Source organism: Phasianus colchicus, chromosome 1 (genome assembly GCF_987193195.1).
Source record: "Phasianus colchicus chromosome 1, bPhaCol1.hap1.1, whole genome shotgun sequence".
Lineage (NCBI taxonomy): Eukaryota > Metazoa > Chordata > Aves > Galliformes > Phasianidae > Phasianus > Phasianus colchicus.
In genome coordinates this window covers 177,501,214-177,519,943 of record NC_143436.1, presented here as the reverse complement: position 1 = coordinate 177,519,943, position 18,730 = coordinate 177,501,214, and the positions used below count along the sequence as shown (strand labels likewise).

Here is an 18,730-nt window from a genome sequence, read left to right as displayed (position 1 = left end):
ACAACTGGTCACATGTAGGAGCCAGGTGCCTTGTGTGTGTTTATGTCTGGCTCAAGTTACTGCTGAGCTTTTTTACTAATTAGCAAGATAATGAATTTCTTTATCCCACAAGTCCCCCTTCTCTATTAATAGAAAAAGAAGTACAGTTCAGAAACATTCCTAAAAGTAGCTAAACTAAAATTAACACACTGAACAAATGATGGGTTCTTTCGAGTACAAACAATAGTCCATACTAACCAATCCCAACGATTCCAATTCTTATGATTCCTTGGTGACACAGTTGACAAGTGAAGCGTGTCTTGTCCCATCTTGTTGGTGAGAATCCAAACCGTTGATGAAGGTGCTGTAATCGTGTTACAGCAGATGATGAGATGGATGGCCAGACCCATAGTGCTGATATCCATCTCCAAGGTGTTCCTGTTAAGACACAAGCATAGCCTTGGCCCCACGTTATCACTGTCCAACGACTTACAAAATTAAGAACAAAGCATGCTTTAGCTATTCGTTCCTGAGGGATTATACCTGCACTCCCCATTTTTGTTTGTTTGTTTTTGTTTGTCTTTTTTGTTTGTTTGTTTTTATTTTTAATAATAAAAATCTTTTACTATTATTTTTAAATCACTGAACCAGAATTATGAAAGCCAAGCAGGTGCAGGTAAGACATACAGTTGGAAATATACACATTACATTCTTAAAAGCCAGAAGATATTCAGTCAGTCAAGTTGGATTATACAATCAAATATTAGAAAGCTTCCTACATTGCCAATCTGCTGCACATGAACATGTCATTTAATAGCAAATACTGTTTTCTAATTTAGAATTCAGACATAGCACAACTTTCAAGCATACTTTCAACGTTGTTAGGCTTATCTTAGAATTTTCCGGAGCACTGAACAACTGCTACAACAGCTAAAAGGTTCAGAGAAATACACTGCAACAATGCCAACAACTGGAATGAGTGTGAGTCCAAACACCAGCATACGTCTCAGCAGCAGCAGCTTTCACAGCTCCTGCTCCCACATGCTGTCAACCACCAAGCCTGGAGGTTTCATCCTCCTTCTCTCGGGGTGGTGAATGAGCTGTAGGCTCAGATTCTGCAAGCTTTGCTTGGAGTGCTGAGCTCCAACAGCTTCCACTCCAGCGCCTTTTGTTGCTTCGTAGTGGGATTCCTTAGAGCAAGCAGCACCTCTTCCCAGTCAGCGTTCGCATTATCAATCCCAGCTTTGTCCAGCAAAGAGAAATCGGATGGGGACAGTAAGACTTCATTCAGTCTTGCGCTTCTTTCAGAAGGATCAGGCCTCTTCCAGCCCGTCCTTCCGTAGTGCTTCTTTCAGCTCTCTTTCGTTACAGCATCTTTCAGCTCCCTTTTTTGCTAGAGCTTTCTTCAGCTCCCTTGCTAGAGCTGCTTTCAGCTCTCTTTTTCATTAGAGCTGTTTTCACCTCCCTTTTTCGCTAGCTACTTTCAGCTCTCTTTTGCTAGAGCTTCTTTCAGCTCCCCTTTTTGTTACAGCATCCTTCAGCTCTCTATCGCTAGAGCTTCTTTCACCTCCCTTTTTCTCTAGAGCTTCTTTCAGCTTTTGCTAGAGCTCCTTTCAATCTTTCACTAGAGTTTCTTTCAGCTCTTTTGCTAGAGCATCTTTCAGCTCCCTTTTTCACTAGAGCTTTGTTCCGCTCCCTTTTTTTTGCTAGAGCTTCTTTCAGCTTCTTTTTTTTGTTAGAGCATCCTTCAGCCCTCTATTGCTAGAGCTTCCTTCAGCTCCCTTTTGCTAGAGTTTCTTTCAGCTTTCACAAGAGATCCTTTCAGATCCGTCTCACGAGCTTTACAGCACCCCTTTTTACTAGAGCTTCTTTCAGCTCTCTTGCTAGAGCTCCTTTCGGCTCCCTTTTTCATTAGAGCATCCTTCAGCTCTCTATCACTAGAGCTTCTTTCACTTCCCTTTTTCTCTAGAGCTTCTTTCAGCTCTTTCGCTAGAGCTACTTTCAGCTCTCTTTTGCTAGAGCTTACATCAGCTCTTTTGCTAGAGCTTCTTCCCCCTCCCTTTCTTGTTAGAGCTTGTTTCAGCTTTCACAAAAGTTTCTTACAGTTCTGTCTCACGAGCTTTACAGCACCCCTTTTTACTAGAGCTTCTTTCACCTCTCTTTCACTAGAGCTTTTTTCAGCTTCCTTTTTTGCTAGAGCTCCTTTAGTCTCTCTTTTGCTAGAGCTTCTTTCAGCTCTCTTGCAAGTTCTTCCTTCAGTTCCCTTTTTTTTTGCTAGAGCTTCTTTCAGCTCCCTTTTTTGCTACAGCTTTCTACAGCTCCCTTTTTTTTTTTTTTACTAGAGCTTCTTTCAGCTCTTTCATTATACCAGCTTTCACCTCCCTTTTTCACTAGTTTCTTTCAGCTCTCTCGCTAGAGCTTCTTTCAGCTCTTTTGTTAGAGCTCCCTTTATCTCTCCTTTGCTAGAGCTTCTTTCAGTTCCTTTTTTCTCTAGAACTTCTTTCAGCTTCCTTTTTTGTTAGAGCATCCTTCAGCTCTCTATCACTAGAGCTTCCTTCAGCTCCCTTTTGCTAGAGCTCCTTTCAACTCTTTTGCTAGAGCTTCTCTCAGCTCCCTTTTTCTCTAGAGCTTCTATCAGCTCTTTTGCCACAGCTTTTCAGCTCTTTCGCTAGAGCTTCCTTCAGATTCCTTTTTTGTTAGAGCTTCTTTCAGCTTTCACAAGAGATCCTTTCAGATCTGTCTCGCAAGCTTCACAGCACCCATTTTTTTGCTGGAGCTTCTTTCAGCTCTCATTTTTTCACTGGAGCTTCTTTAATCTTCCTTTTTTGTTAGAGCCTCCTTCAGCTCTCTTTCGCAAGAGCTACTTTCAGCTCCCTTTTTTGCTAGAGCTTCTTTCAGCTCTTTCGCTAGAGCTTCCTCCTCCTCCCTTTCTTGTTAGAGCTTGTTTCAGCTTTCATAAAAGTTTCTTTCAGTTCTGTCTTGCTAGCTTTACAGCTCCCTTTTTCGCCACAACTCCTTTCAGCTTTTACTAGAGCTTCCTTCTGCTCTCTTTCACTAGAGCTTCTTTCAGCTCCCGTTTTCACTAGAGCTTCTTTCATCTCTTTCGCTACAGATTCTTTCAGCTCCCTTTTCCGCTGGAGCTCCCTTCAGCTCCCTTTTTCTGCTAGATCTTCTTTCCGCTCCCTTTTTCACTCCAAGGGGACCTTATAGTGGCCTTCCAGTATCTGTAGGGGGCCTTAATGAAAGCTCGTGAAGGACTTTTTGTAAGGTAGCAATGGGACAAAGGGTAATGGCTTTTATCTGGAAGAGGGTAGATTTACACTAGACATGAACACTTCCTCTCCCTGGAAGCGTTCAAGGTCAGGCTGGTCTGGGCTTTGAGCAACCTGGTTTAGGGGGAGGTCTCCCTGCCTATTGCAGGTGGTTGGAATGAGATGATCTTAAAGGTCCTTTTCAGCCCAAACTTTCCTATGCTGTTCTGCTCAGGGACATGTCTTAGTGGAAGGCTGTTAGTTAGGGTAGTATGGTTGGACTCTGTGATCTTTAAGGTCCTTTCCAACCTGAGTGATTTTATTCTATGATTCTGTGGAAATGTATCTTAGTAAAATCTGGGTCTTATTAGCACTGTGCTTGGTAGTGCCAATGTATTCTCTCTCCTTGGTAGCTAGCACCTAATTTTGCTTTTGCTCATTCTCATAATATTGTAATATTGCCATGCTGAACTCAAGCAATCTCTAAAATAATCTGAAGGTATTTTCTATAAAACAAACATTTCATTTTCCAAATATGTTTCAGGATCCGTAACAATGCTAGGGAGAAATATAGAATGGCTTCCAGAATTTCTTTAAAAATACCATGAAAGGGGTACATCAAAATTGTGACATTTATTCAATCCCACGACTCCAAATACGTTTGCTTTTGAAGAGAACTTTCACCCAAAAGGCACAGACAAAGCAGCTTCAGCTCTTTTCAATGCAAGAAATGTTAAGCATTGGACTCCACTTTGAAATAGAGTTCACTAATTTAGCAGACCTAAAGAACAAATAAAACATACACAGAAGAGCACAATTCTTTAATAAGGAAGAAAAGCTTAGAGTATGGCAGAGTACCCTAACTCCCACAAAACACTAGAAATACATATCAAATGCAGTATTTTACCTTTCAGGTATATATATTTTTTTAATCTAGTATTTTTATAAGTAATTGTAAAGTTCCTCTCCACATTCTCTGCAAGATCCGTGCTAGGCAACCTCTCTCCTGGTTCACATAACCTGTGGAATGCAGATCAAAGACATGATCCTTCGGTAATTAAAGCTCCCTGATGTTGCCAGCAGGAATTCTATACAAAGAGCTGGCAGACAGCATCTCTGAGTTTACGTTTATCTGATTCCTAAAAATCTCTTATGTAGAGCCAATCACAAGCCATTAGAGGGAAAGGAAGAATATAATTCATTTGAGCTTCTGGGAAGAAAAATATTATTCAGTTCCTTTTAATGCTGATATTATCTGCAATCTTCCTTATATATCCAACTCGTACTTAAACAAGCTCCCCCAAAAAGACCTCATCAACCATTATAGGAGATGGTGAGGTTTAGCTTACTTTACAAAGAAAGAAGCAAACCACTTTGTGAATGTTTTGAATAGAGACCAAAGTTATTTCTGCCCCAGACTATTAATAAAACTGGAAACAGATTTCAGAGATCTCTGTATTTAAAAGATGAAGCCACTGTTTGTTTGCACGGCAGCTGACCTGCATAGCCCACTTGTAACAATCAATCAGAAGCAAAGATTCAGCAAAATGGACAGCCCTTCAATACAGACGATGGAGAATATTAATTTCAGTAATAACTGAGTATCTGGAGGTTTGCATGTAAAGAGACTAATGTATTATACATCTCACATCATTCTGTGAGAAGTTAGAGGGCTTTGAAGCCTCACAAGTTAGAGCCCATAAAATGTTCACACTGTATTATCAAGAGGGAAAGCAAAGACTGATTTTAGATGTATAATCTTCAAATCAACCCAGACAAACACGAGGGGAAAAACTGAACAACTTAGACTGTAAAACCACTCTAGAAGAGCAAACAAACTGCATCTGGATTATTTAAACTTCCAGAAGAAAAGTTGCATACATATCTACTTATCTTGAAATAAAGCTAATTAATTTTTGTTAAATGAAAAGTGAAGATTTCACATATCAAAATTTCTTTCAAAAAGATGCCTTTCCTGGTCATACTGAACCTACAGCTGAGAGACTGAGCCAAATAACACAAGATAAAGTTCTTTTCATTTTAATAGTGAAAGTAACTAGTGGCCTCACATACTTCAGGTTTACAAACATCACCACAAAAAAAAAGTATCAAAGTAATATAAAGTTATATATGTATACGCACCAAGAAGTGCACATGTGATACTGCATGTGGAAATGCTGAGAGAGAAACATGGGGAACAAGCCAGGATGTCCTGGCCAGCTTTAAGCTGCTGCTCCAGAAGGATGCAGACCTTCTGTAGGTCTTGTGGCCTAGCTGCCAGTCCATCCAGATGACTAAGAGTATGACAGCAGATCTGAAATGGTATAAAATCCTTATGTGCTAACATCTGAATTTCACCTAAAGATATGCAACCAGATACAAGACAAACTTCTGACAACACAATTCAATTTTAAGGTATGTGTGCGAATGATTAAGTCCCTCTTCCATACAGTGAAAGGCCATGGATGTAGTCATCACAACTTCAAATACAGCAGGGTATGATCTGTTTGTAAATAGTATGTCTATTCATTACAAACAATAGAGTATACTCCAAGTGGAAAATGACTTGAAACCAAATCACACTGGATATTGTCATCAGGTGCATTTTCACTTCTGATGTTGAGTTCCAGTTCTTTGGTCAGTTGCTTCTCTCCTACGCTAGCTCTGTAAATACTCTGACTTCTTATTCCTTCAGTTTCCACTCCCGCAAAGTGGCAATCCGTTAGGTAACTTGGATGCACACTTTATATAAAGTTCTGATTTTTAGAGGAATGGACATCAGGAAGAACAGTATTTCAAAACACTCCCTCTCTTCTCAACTCAGAAACCAACAATCTACTCTGCCCTGGTAAGGCCTCATCTGGAGTACTGTGTCCAGTTCTGGGCTCCTCAGTACAAAAAAGACAGGGATCTCTTGGAAAGAGTCCAGCGGAGGGCCACAAAGATGGTGAAGGGCCTGGAGCATCTCCCCTATGAGGAAAGGCTGAGTGAACTGGGTCTGTTTAGCCTTGAAAAGAGAAGACTGAGAGGGGACCTGATCCAGGTCTATAAATATCTAAGGTGTGGGGGGCAAAGTGGTGAGGCCAGACTCTTTTCAGTGGTATGTGGAGACAGGACAAGGGGAAATGGCCAGAAGCTGGAGCATAGGAAGTTCCACACCAATGTGCGCAAGAACTTCTTTACGGTGAGGTGACGGAGCACTGGAACAGGCTGCCCAGGGAGGTTGTGGAGTCTCCTTCTCTGGAGATATTCAAGACCCGCCTGGATGCCTACTTGTGTGACCTGCTGTAGGGATCCTGCTTTGGCAGAGGGGTTGGACTTGATGATCTCTGGAGGTCCCTTCCAACCCCTACAATTCTGTGATTCTGTAAAAACCAATTCTAGAGAACTACACCACGAAAAATGTAACTGCCACAGAACTATTTTTGTAACAACAAACTGAGATATAAAAGGCACTGTATTTAAACACATTCCTTCCACAGCTCAGGGCTGTCAGTCTAACAGAGGACACTCTAGATACTTAGGGTTTGAAAACACTGAAAAGCACAGAAGAGAGCAGACTGACCATGAGGGCTCTGCAAAGGGTGCAGTACTTACCTTCAGAGAACATATTTTATTTAATAGAAGTTTTTGTTCCATATACAAAATAGAGGACCGTAGTCCCAATTAACATTTTACACAGTGACACAGCAAATCATTTCCACCATTTACAACAACTGACAACTTTCCCACACCCCCCCCCCCGTACTAGAGTCAAGAAATAATTCCATACTGCTTTACATACCAAACAGTTATATTTTGCACTTCCCTGCTTCTTTACTTTTTCTAATGAAGTTGCAGTTTCTGATAATAGTTTGAGAAATTACAATTATTTCAGCTGGAAAAAAAAAAAAAAAACCCGAAGTGAAATATATAATTTGGAATACTATCTCAAAAACCCCACGCAAAATAAAAGTCAGTGTCTTACAAAAATAAGTTGCAGAAGTAAAACCAGTGAATAAAACGCAAGCGTTTTACATTTTGTTAGGGTATAAAGTATTCAGCAACTAGCCCCAGCTTTGAGCTACACCACGAAAAAAGAAAAGAAGGACCAAACATTTATCAATTAGTAAAAAAGAAACACGACAGTTCTTTAGTTCTTCTACAATACTGTACCTTTAGTATGCAAAGGACTTCATCCTTTAATGTGCAGCATTAATCAACTGCCTCACCCGTTAGCCCTTTTCCCACAGAAAGCTGAAAAAAGGTTTTAAAATTATTTTAATTCCTTAAGAAAAATCCAATCGTATTTTCTGCATTCCCCACAATGTTGAAACTTTACTTTACAATGCTGGTACTTGGACAGTCTGATCACTATAAATGATTTTATATAAAAGTGTTCTAGCCTAACCAGGGCTTTAGAAACTTTGTGTTTTACAAAAGCAGTTTGTTACAGCATGACAGTTGCTAAATAGCCCAATTTATTCAGTGACCCTGTTAAAGATTAGTTCAACTGAGTGAATAGGTGAAGTCATTTCCTGAGCTAAAAGATACAGGTAAGTAAATAGTTATAGCAGCAGACAAGAGACATTCTTTTTAGAGTTTGCAACAGTATCAATAAAATAACCTTAGAAAACTACAATAAGGTACAAATCACTAGCTGAAGAGGGGAGACAAGGACATCCGAGACTTGATTGCCATCATCAGGAATGAATATCCCCTGACTTTCCAGAAGTTACATTCAGCTACTGACAGACAAAGTACTGTTAAGTGGAAGAATGTCAAATCACAGTAGTTCACATTTATTACAGATCAGGTGTATTGTCAAGATTTAATTCTTAATGCTATTTCATAAACCTAAAGTGAAGTATAAGCAGTTAATTTCAGAATTTTTCACCCTAGAGGTGAAAAATCCTCTTCTTTATACTATTTTTAAAGGAATGTGGTGTATCTTCAGTCTCATGAAATTCTAAGCCTATTTCTTTTTATTGCTTAGACACAATTTGTACTTGAGACCTTGAGTGGTTTTTGAGATAGTCACCCACGTGACTAACATAAGTAACATAAGTGGATCCATTTTTAGGAGAGGGAATGATATTTTGAAAATGGTTCCAATTTGCTTAGAGCACAAGACATTAACAAACAATTAAAGAACTATCAAGACTGGTATACCACCACCACACCACCTTTTTCTTGTGATATGCATTCATTAAAGTCTTCTATGTATTATTTTGATCACTTTTTTCACACATTAATGGAAAGATAATATTCTAATTTAATAAAAGTACCTCACTTAGATACCAGTTCCTCCAGAAGGAAATCTCTCTATGTTACTCATTGTTAAAGACATTGCAGGCATTGCTTTTAGACTTTATATCAGCTCTCTTTTTTTTTTTTTTAAACATTTAAACATAATTAGTTTTAATTCAAATTAATACATAAAATCCCCAATACTGGCTAGAATAAAGGAGATTCTAAGTAACAAGATCCCAAGTAACAATAATTTATAAATAAACACATACTATTACAAACCAAATCTTTCCCCATACGGAGACTAAAAGCCATAATCTTGACTGATTGTTCCCGATCATACATTATAAATAACGTAAGCTTCTTCAGAGAAGCAAAACATACTTGCCTCCCTGACACTAGTTTGTATCTTCAGTTAAACTAATACCATCAAGAAGGCAATTGGGCCCATATATATCTTTTTGCTTCCACAGTAACTTTCCAGCCTCATTCTTTCAAAATTAAGCACAGGAAATTAAGTTTACAAAGAGTCCTTTACCTCTTACATGTGAAGTCTGTATAAAATAGAGATCTGTAATGCTCCTATTGCACCAATCTGGCAGTGCTGCTAGAATCTGATTCAAATTCCACTGAATTCCATGAAAGGTTCTCCAGTGACCTTAATAGGCTTTGAATTAGGACCACGGAGACAGTATTTCCTAACAGAAAGCTCCTGCAAGAGTGGCTGGTATCTCTTTTTGCTTATGAGATGCAGTGGAGATGTGCAGTCAGCATGATACCTGAGCAAATAAAATGAAAATGATACAAAGGTGTTAAAAATTCCAAGTTCTTTGCTTAGTCGTGTGCAAACTGTGCTACTGCCCCTGGAGCTTCCAGCTTCCTTTCTTTCAGTGCTTGCTCCAATCCAAGATAGAGAAGATGCGAGGCGTAACAATCTCTCTTCACTATAACTCCCCCTCAATCCCGAGACTGATAGAAGAGGATGTAACCAGACTCAGAGTTCTTTGAGATGTCTGATGTCAACCCGTAGAATTCTTCAATAGCTTGTGCATCAATTTTCTGTATGTAACATACCAAACATTTAATGTGAGATTATCTTGCATAACATATCACATTAAGTTCCACTCTAGAAACTATTTTCAAAGAACTTCCAAATATTATATACAACTATGAAATCCAAATAACTCTTAAAATTCATTAAATTTTAGTTTCCTATCTGTCATCAGCTGCACAGACAGTAGCAGATATATAGATTTATGCACATATGAGTATTCACTTTTAAGAACTGGGTGAACCTATGACTGCAACCAGAGGTACATTGCTTGCACAAGTTTCACATGGAATAATTTTAAAGATAACAATATTGTGCTGAGATGTTTCGTTCACTATCTAGAATGTATGTACAATTATCATTTTTAACCCTAAACACTGGAAGCCAATCAACTGCAGATGAGAAAAATCAGAACTCAAAGAATGAAGGTAAACTTTTCCCTCAGTTCCTCATTCAATTCTTATGAAAAGATTTTAAATATCTGGAAAGTGAGAAGAGTATATGCTGGTTTTCATTTTCATCATCTTTGCATACAAAAGAAACAAACTAAAAGCAAGCTATCTTGCCAGGTTCTACGCCAAAGGCAATTAGGCTACAAACAACAGAAAGACTGAAAGATAAATCTTCCTTCACTTAGTCTTTATTTAACCTCATTTCCATTATAAGAATGGGAATCTTTTTCAGGAAGGAGGAAATCATTCCAACTTGTCATAGGAATAACAGACAGCAAGATGTTTAAGATCTGGGAAGAGAAAAGATTCTTTCCCTCCTGTTTAGAAGGACTCAGAGGGAAAAAGTAAAGGAAAAAAAAACCACAAGAATTTCCAGGTGTTACTGCTCTGGAACTGGAAAGACTGAACTTTATGTTTGTAAAATTATATGAGATCTACTACAGCAGCTTCTTTTTTCCCTGGAGGAAAGTGAACTTTTGACCTTATCAAGGTATTTCAATTTACAGTGCATCTTGATAAGACATATAAGCAATCCTTTTTAACTTTCCCCAGCAACCCTGCATATTTCCATGTTTGGCATTTACTATGTGAAAAACAATCCATAGTGTGGCTTGGTGATAAGAAATTCTTACTACCCTTGACTTGTTCTGCCAATTAAAACAGTAAGTCTAATACACGTCTCACTCATTTTTCTTCTTTTTAATTATGCAGTTTTGTATATTGTAAGGAAGAACATAAATTATTCATTGTACAGGCTTAATTTAATAAAGGACTTGGACAGCACAATCATACTTCTGTTGCTGCGTGAGCAAAAACAAGATTGAGAAAAAGATGACAGAACAAGCAAAAAAACGGAAACAATCTAAAACACGGACTGTTCTTTCCCTCAATAAAGAATAAAAGATAACTGACAAAATAAAGTTGACAACGTCAATGTTGAAGAAAATGGACAGTGATAGGACAAGGGGGAAACGGTTTTAAACTGAGACAGGGGAGGTTTAAGTTAGTGATTAGGAGGAAGTTTTTCACACACAGGGTGGTGATGAACTGGAATAGGTTGCCCAAGGAGGTTGTGGATGCCCCATCCCTGGAGGCATTCAAGGCCAGGCTGGATTTGGCTCTGGGCAGCCTGGTCTGGTGGCTGGCAGCCCTGCACATAGCAGGGGAGTTGAAACATGATGATGTTTGAGGTCCTTTTCAACCCAGGCCATTCTATGATTAGTTAAAAGCTATTTATTTATTAACTTTTTAGGAATTCTTGAATTCCTAGAAGCATGGCTAACATTAGCAACAACATCATAAGCAACAGATTTTTCAAGGATTAACTTTTAGATTTTACATTGCAATCTAACAGGTTTCAGTCTACTTTGACTCTTGTTGCAGTTTTTTTCTGAAACCATCTAGGACACTCCATCTAACAGACTACCAGACTGATTCAGTCCAATAGATGAGACACTGAATACATATACTCAGAATATGAATAAACATCTTGCGCCAAGAAATTGTATATTCTCATAGTGGTAAAATCAGTTCACCTATATGCTATCTGCCACATGCTCTGGCCAAAGGAACAGCTTACCAAATGAAGGTGAAAGACACTGGCAAAATAGAAGTTTATTTTAAGAAGCTATAAAAAGTGTAACAATTCAAATTATTGTGCAGTCAAATTGTAAAGTGCAGCTCTGCACTCACGGTTCTTGCTCATATAGAATGGGCATTAGCATGACAGTCTTCTATGTGATCAAGCAGCAATTAGGAGTACAAGTGCTCTGATAAGAATGTGAAAAAAAATCCAGGATTACACAAAGCTTACCTCAACAATATCATCATCAAAAAGCAACCAAAAATCATGACTCTTCACTATTGCAATATAATGTCCTCTGTTAGGGCCACTGTAAAATACAATTAAAGAAGAATTCAAGTCACAACACACACAAATGTACAAATATACTTCACTAAAGTGTGTGTTTTTTTTTTTTCCTTGATAGAAAGTAATATTTAACACTAATTAAGTGGGCTACCATATAATTTCTGTTTGGATGTTTCTTTTCCTTTTTTCCAACAACTCCAAATAGTTTTCTTAGCAACACCTTATGTACCTATGTTTTATATATAAAATAAAGGCCTAAGCAGTACAGGCACAAAGACATAAATGAAGGGAAATAAAAAAGAAATATAAATGTGAAATAAGTAAATTATTCTAATGCTTCATAATGATTGAATAGATCCCAAAGAATTTTACAATCTTCATAAAGAAAAACACAGAGTTCAACTACAGAGATATCATATTGAGATTATCTGTTTGAAAGTTAAGGAAAAAATAAAGAAAAAAACAAACAACTAAGTAAAACTAATAATTTAGGAGATTGAAAAATCCTTACAGCAATGAAAGGGTTTCCCATTTAAACTGAAACAGTTATAATTCACAGCTCTTCAGTTTATGGCAGACAAGAAAATTCTCCGCAACTGTAACATGAACAAAGAACTCTAAGAGCACCCTGACTCTCAAGCAGATTTCAGGTAAGGAAATGATGCACTTACCTGAACCACACAATTGAAAGACTATTTAAGGCAGTTCTGGAACTGCCCTAACCTGCTAACAACTCTCAAACAATCTGTAGGTCTGGGTTAGGGAGAATCTGTTATTAGAGTTATATGATATGGGATACATTTCATTTTTCTTTTGACATAGTTAGGCTCACATAAATACTCATATGAATACACTGTTACTACTTTCCAAAGTGAACTGTGGTGGCAACAAGAACATGTATTCTGTCCAGATTAGTGGCGCCTCCTCACAATGCTTTCTTTTCTAAGAAACTTTTAAGAGATTTTTACATGCTATTAGAGCTATGTGATTTTGTGAGTTTCTTTCCTTTTTTTTTTTTCCTTCATTAAAAAAAATAAAAAACACTTTAGCTTTTATACAAAAATCTCCTACATAATATACTGTTATTACCTTCCACAATGAACTACCACAGCAACGAGGTCATACATTCTGTCAGGATTGGTGGCGTCTCCTGAGGTGTTAAATAAACGAAGCTCTAAAGGAAAAACTACTCTGTAAGAGAGTTTTGTGTATCTATGCAGCTGATCCATATATTTAAATCTCTTCAAATGGAGAGCTAAAATCATAGGCAGTTTTTTTACTTTCATCCTGAAAAAACAAGCAAACAAAAACCAGGATTTCCAGTATTGAGGCAAACAATTCTGCTGATATTAAAAAACAGGCAACTTACACAGTTAAGTCTTTAAAAAAGTGCTGCAAGTATTAACAAGGTGCTCAAATCATCATCAACCATGTAAAAAATACTGAATTTGTCCTGCACTGTTAAACTAAAATTGGATTATAACTGAGATAATTACAAACGTAATTAAAATTGAAGCTAAATGAATGCCTGCGATCAATGCACATAGCGATTTAGACATAAAGGCTTGTATTAGGTTTACACAGCAAAGTTTTGGAAATGGGTGGGCTGCAGGGGTGGCCTCTGTGAGCAGAGCACAGCATCGCTCTGCATCAGATCAGAGCCAGCTCCAGCTGCTCCAAAAGGGAGCTGCTGATGGCCTCAAGCCGAGCCATGAGTGATGCTGGGCGCACAACTGGAAGAGCATATTTAAGGAAAGGAAAAACCGCTGTGCAACAGCAATTGGGAGAGAGGAGTGAGAAATCAGAGAGATGCAACCCTGCAGCCACAAAGGTCAGTGCAGCAGGGTAGCAGAGTAGCATCTCCCTGCAGCTCGGGAGAGGCCCATGTAGGATCAGACTGTTCTGCACCATGCAGAGCAGACCTCCACGTGAAGCAGCCCACGGTGCAGCAGAGGACGTGGTCTGAGGGAGGTGCAGCCCACAGAGAGCCCCTCCAGAGCAGCTCTGAGCCAGAGCTGCAGCCCATGGAAAAGACCGTGATGGTGGGGCAGCAGGACTGGGGGAGCTGTGGTCCGTGGGGACCTGTGCTGGAGCAGTCCCAGAAGGATGGGCCCCCGTAGTACAGAGTTGTATTAGGGGGCAGTGCTTGGAGAGCTAGAGCCCGTGGGAAGCCAATGTGGGATCAGTTTGGGAAGGATGACATCCATGAGAGGGAGCCTGCATGGAGCAGGGCAGAAAGTGACCACAGAGGAGCAGCACAGACAGGCATTATGGACTGACCTCAGCCCCATACCCTGTGCTGCCCTGAGGGAAGGAGGTAGGAAAGGGTGGATAGGGGAAAGTGTTTGTGGTTTGGTTTTAATTTCTCACTGCTCTTGTCTGTTAACAATAAGCAATAAATTATATTAATCTTCCTTGTGCCGAGTGCCTTTTGCCTGATCTCCCTTACCTCTACCCATGAAATTATTCAACATATTTCCCCTCCTGTGTCCTGAGGAGGAGGAACAGGAGCACAATGTGGTGGTGTTCAGCTACCTATCAGTGTTAAACTAACACAGAGAAGTCAGCTTTTAGACATACCTCCCTATAGCTTTCCTGAGTTTCCAAAAACAAACCTACACACCACTTAGTATCCAGTGGAGATACTGCAACAAAGTTGTTCCAAAGATTCTGTTACAGTTTAATTTCCCATTAAACCAGTCAAGTCAAACAAGCGTTTTAGAAAAAGGCAATACTACTTTGTCACATTTATATTACTTCAAGTTTTCACATCAAGCCCTTCATTTAACACTGCCAAGAGATACAGAGCACACTGTTATTCCCCACACCTCATGCTGCCAAAACAAGATAATGCTAAGCTCTAGCACAGTAATTTTGTACAAATGTTGCACCATTATTTTATTGAAGTCAAAACCTGAAAGTGATAACCTAGTTTTATTGACAGCTCACTGGCCCCTTTCCCTAGTTTGAAGGAATGAAATTTTGCATCAGTGCCTACAAATTCACATCAGCCAACCTGGCTGACCTGGCAACAGAGACTTAAATTCTCTGGGAGATAAATTTGCCCATATTAATAGCAACTAAGCTAGAGTTTTCTGCTTCTGTGCTGTACTGATCTAAGGCACATAATTTTATCAAACTGCCTTGAGCCATCAAAGTAGCTCCAAAGTGTCAACAGTACAGCCCAATGAACGTTTCAGATCTGTCTACTAAGACTGTATTTTTGCAATGTCAGTAAATATGTTTGTACGGCATAATCCTTTTTCAAAAGATAAGGGACTGTGGACAAAATCCTTCCTTCCCTTTTTCTTATTAAAAATAGACTTGATAGTAGCTGTGGAAACCCTGCTAGACTCAATTTTTCTCCTTTGTCTGCAAGGAAACTAGGAAATGAAAAAAGGGCTGACAGATGGCAGAAGCACAGTTACTTTTTATTACTGAGATACAGATATAATTTCTGCTCTGATTCTTTCTGCAAAATTAAAGTCCTTTTTTAATAAAAGAACTGTGTTTGATAATAGGAGTTTTTTCAACAGTAAAGAAAGTCACCTTTGCTAGTTGAGAAGACACTATGATGGATAAACATTATATTATAGAAATAAAAGAAAATTATGACTGCAGTGAAACCAGTCACATCGAAAACAAGAAAAGGCTGTGTTTTGCCAGTATGTCCATACCTACAGTACAGGCTTATGTCAACACAACTTATTAATGGTTAGGGATCATATTACCTCCCACAAAGAAAAAGAGCTAAGGCAACAGAAAACAACAGGACAGATCTTAGTTCGCAACCACCCTCATACACATCAATTAGTAAGCTTAGGCAACATATGAATGCATACTTTGCAGATGAAACATGCCAAAAGCCACATGTTAAATCTATGGTAAACTCACTAACAAGAACCAGTGGTATAACCAGTACAGCACGTCCCCAACTCCATGTTCCCACCCCTTCAACTCATCTATACACAGACAAATTCTTTCTCAGATTAAAAAAAAAAAGAAGAAAAAAATATAGCACAGTACATAGAATCAAGAGGGTTTTTTCAAAGATGTAAACAAGACTAAATTAAATATTAGACAAGAAATATTTTATACAAATAAACTCCAGATTTCCATGGAGCTTCTAATGCTTTCCATGAGCACTGCCATACAGATGTTTAACACAGCTAATTAAAAACTCAATTAAAAAGTAATGTTACAAGCATAAGACCTTTTACTAATTCAGTCATAATTATCAAACCGTCTCTTGCAGCAACTGTAGAAATTATTTAATTATTCAAAGGAACAGAAATGCAAAGAGTCCCATAAAATCAGTGAAATTTTGTCACTATTAGCAATTCTTTCTTAAACACGCATAGCCCAACTTCTCTATTTATCTTATTTTTGGCTTTAAGAACATTTTTAGAATGAGAAAAATAAATAATGCTCAAAGGCCTCCCAAAATACTCTCAATGGATTCTCATTACTTACAAAAGGAGGCTCAGTGAACTCAAGAGAAACATAACCAAGTGACTCGTTAGAGGAAGAACAGTGAGAACATTCAGGAGAGAAAGCACTTTCTCCTCATGTCTCATACACACAAACATACGCAGAAAAACACAAGTATTTTCATCAAAATACTTGCGTTATGTTCTTCCTTCTGAGTCTAACCTACCTTTTATGTGCTTCTTGCTTACTGCGGCATTCTTCACAGTAATACTTGTATTCACTGCACAGAGTTTCTGTATTGCTGAAACCCCTGAAGGAAAAAAAACCCAAAAGACTATTAAAGAGATACTAGCTTCTTACCTAAAATATATGTATAAACGTATGCAAAAAAAACCCCATCATTTTATTAAGTTTACATAAACTAAAATTTGCTAAGTCAAATGTCCATGAGCTTTTAATTTTACTTCCTTCTTTCAAGGTCAAAAAAAGACAGGCAAAGTATAGTTCCGATTTTTGCATCTACCTTAAGCAATGAGTAATTGAAGTATTTTGTTCTACATCAACAGAAAGATCTAAGAAGTCTTCATCTTTGCTGCTTATCTGCAGAAAAAAAAAAAAAAGAGCAGATTAAAAGGTTTAAACCTGTTAAACTCATTCAACTCTTTTTCAGCACCATTCTCTCCTGACAGAATATATCTTCTACCTTATAATAGCTTCCCAAAACTTGTTACAAGTGAAGTGTCAGACACTTGCAAGTTCTCTGTTTCTAATTTTGCTCAGAAAGAGGAAGAGGAAAACGTATGTGTGCCCAAGAAGGTAGAATCACTTAACTGTTCATGTTGGAAAACACCTTAAAGACCAGCAAGTCCAACCACAACCTAACCATACTACCCTAAGTAACAACCCTCCACTAAATCATGTCCCTGAGCACCACATCCAAATGGCTTTTAAACACATCCAGGGATGGTGACTCAACCACATCCCTGGGCAGCCTATTCCAGTGCTTAACAACCCTTTCTGTAAAGAAGTTTTTCCTGATATCCAACCTAAACTTACCCTGGTGCAACTTGAGGCCATTTCCCCTCATCCTGTCACCTGTCACCAGTGAGATGAGACCAGCCCCACTCTTGCTGTAAGCACCTTTCAGGTATTGGAAGAGAGCAATAAGGTCTCCCCTCAGCCTCCTCTACCCCAGACTAAATGTAAATGTAATCAAAGAAGAAGTAAATGTAACCAAAGAAGAAATTTCATCACAAATCCTGAAAAATGGTGATGGATGAAATCCATAGTGGTCCTGATAATCAGCAATGTTTTTAAAACATTTATGAAATAGCTAGTGTCTCCTCTTTAGCATCTGGTAGTCTTTCCCCTTTGTACCTTCAGATATTCAGTGTTGCTGGTGAGAACGTCTACTGCCTTTTATGACTCCTACGTACAAAGGTGAATGTTTTCAGAAAACATGCCTGGTTGCAGTATTGAAAAGTTTTCTCTGACTCAAGTGATGAGAAGGGCACAGCTGCTAAGGGCAGCATACACAAAGAACAAAAACACAGCTGGTCAAGACAACTATTTCTGAGAACTAACGTAACAGGTGAAACAAAAAGGCTGATGGAGTTAAGTTAGAATCTCCTGTTAATATCTGTGAGAGGACTGGGGAAAGATTTCTCCCACTCTTCTATAGATAAATTTCCAAGAATAAGTGTACACACAGAAAATGGACTGCTACACCAGCATGCATCATGTCTATAATATAACTTAAATGCTTAAGTTTAGACTTCTAGAAATTTTTCAAGATGCTTTTAGGGTGGGGAAAAAAGCCTCCTGCATCTTCAGCAAGTTGTGTGTTTCCCATCTCCAGGGAAGTACTACAGTTTAGAAGCATGGAGATGAGCAGTGTTTCAAAATAACCCACTGCAAACATCACTTTCAGAACTACCAAACTTGAGAGTGGTATGCAAAGGAGTCTAGTGGAAATTCTAGGGGAAGGGGACACAACCTGAGGGCAGCTGACCTCAACTGGCCAGAAAAATCACAGAATCACAGAATCAGAATCACAGAATCACTAAGGTTGGAAAAGACCTATAAGATCATCCAGTCCAACCATCCACCTGTCACCAATGGTTCTCATTAAACCATATCCCTCAACACAACATCCAAACGTTCTTTGAACACCTCCAGGGTCGGTGACTCCACCACCTCCCTGGGCAGCCCATTCCAGTGCCTGACCACCCTTTAAGAGAAGTAGTATTTCCTAATATCCAGCCTGAATCTTCCCTGGCGAAGCTTGAAGCCATTCCCTCTAGTCCTATCACCAGTTACACGAGAGAAGAGGCCGACCCCCAGCTCGCTACAACCTCCCTTCAGGTAGTTATAGAGAGCAATAAGGTCTCCCCTGAGCCTCCTCTTCTCCAGACTGAACAATCCCAGCTCCCTCAGCCGCTCCTCATAAGGCCTGTGCTCCAGACCC

The 18,730-nt window shown here is 38.8% G+C and overlaps 1 protein-coding gene across 5 annotated transcripts in view; it reads right to left on the bottom strand.

The window, feature by feature from the left end:
- Positions 1-627: 627 nt before the first annotated feature.
- USP12 (ubiquitin specific peptidase 12) overlaps positions 628-18,730 on the bottom strand; it is a 42,454-nt gene continuing 24,351 nt past the window's right edge. Inside the window, exons 5-11 of one of the 5 annotated variants that reach the window (XR_016463339.1) lie at positions 16,787-16,863; positions 16,490-16,573; positions 12,922-13,119; positions 11,776-11,854; positions 7,386-9,518; positions 7,015-7,107; positions 628-5,544 (exon numbers count right to left, since the gene is read on the bottom strand). Coding sequence is in view for 1 of the 5 variants with exons in the window: in XM_090133790.1 (XP_089989916.1) it covers positions 9,417-9,518; positions 11,776-11,854; positions 12,922-13,119; positions 16,490-16,573; positions 16,787-16,863 (540 nt within the window). In the remaining 4 variants the exon portion in view is untranslated. The other 4 variants (XR_016463340.1, XR_016463341.1, XR_016463338.1 and 1 more) reach the window with 4 other exon arrangements.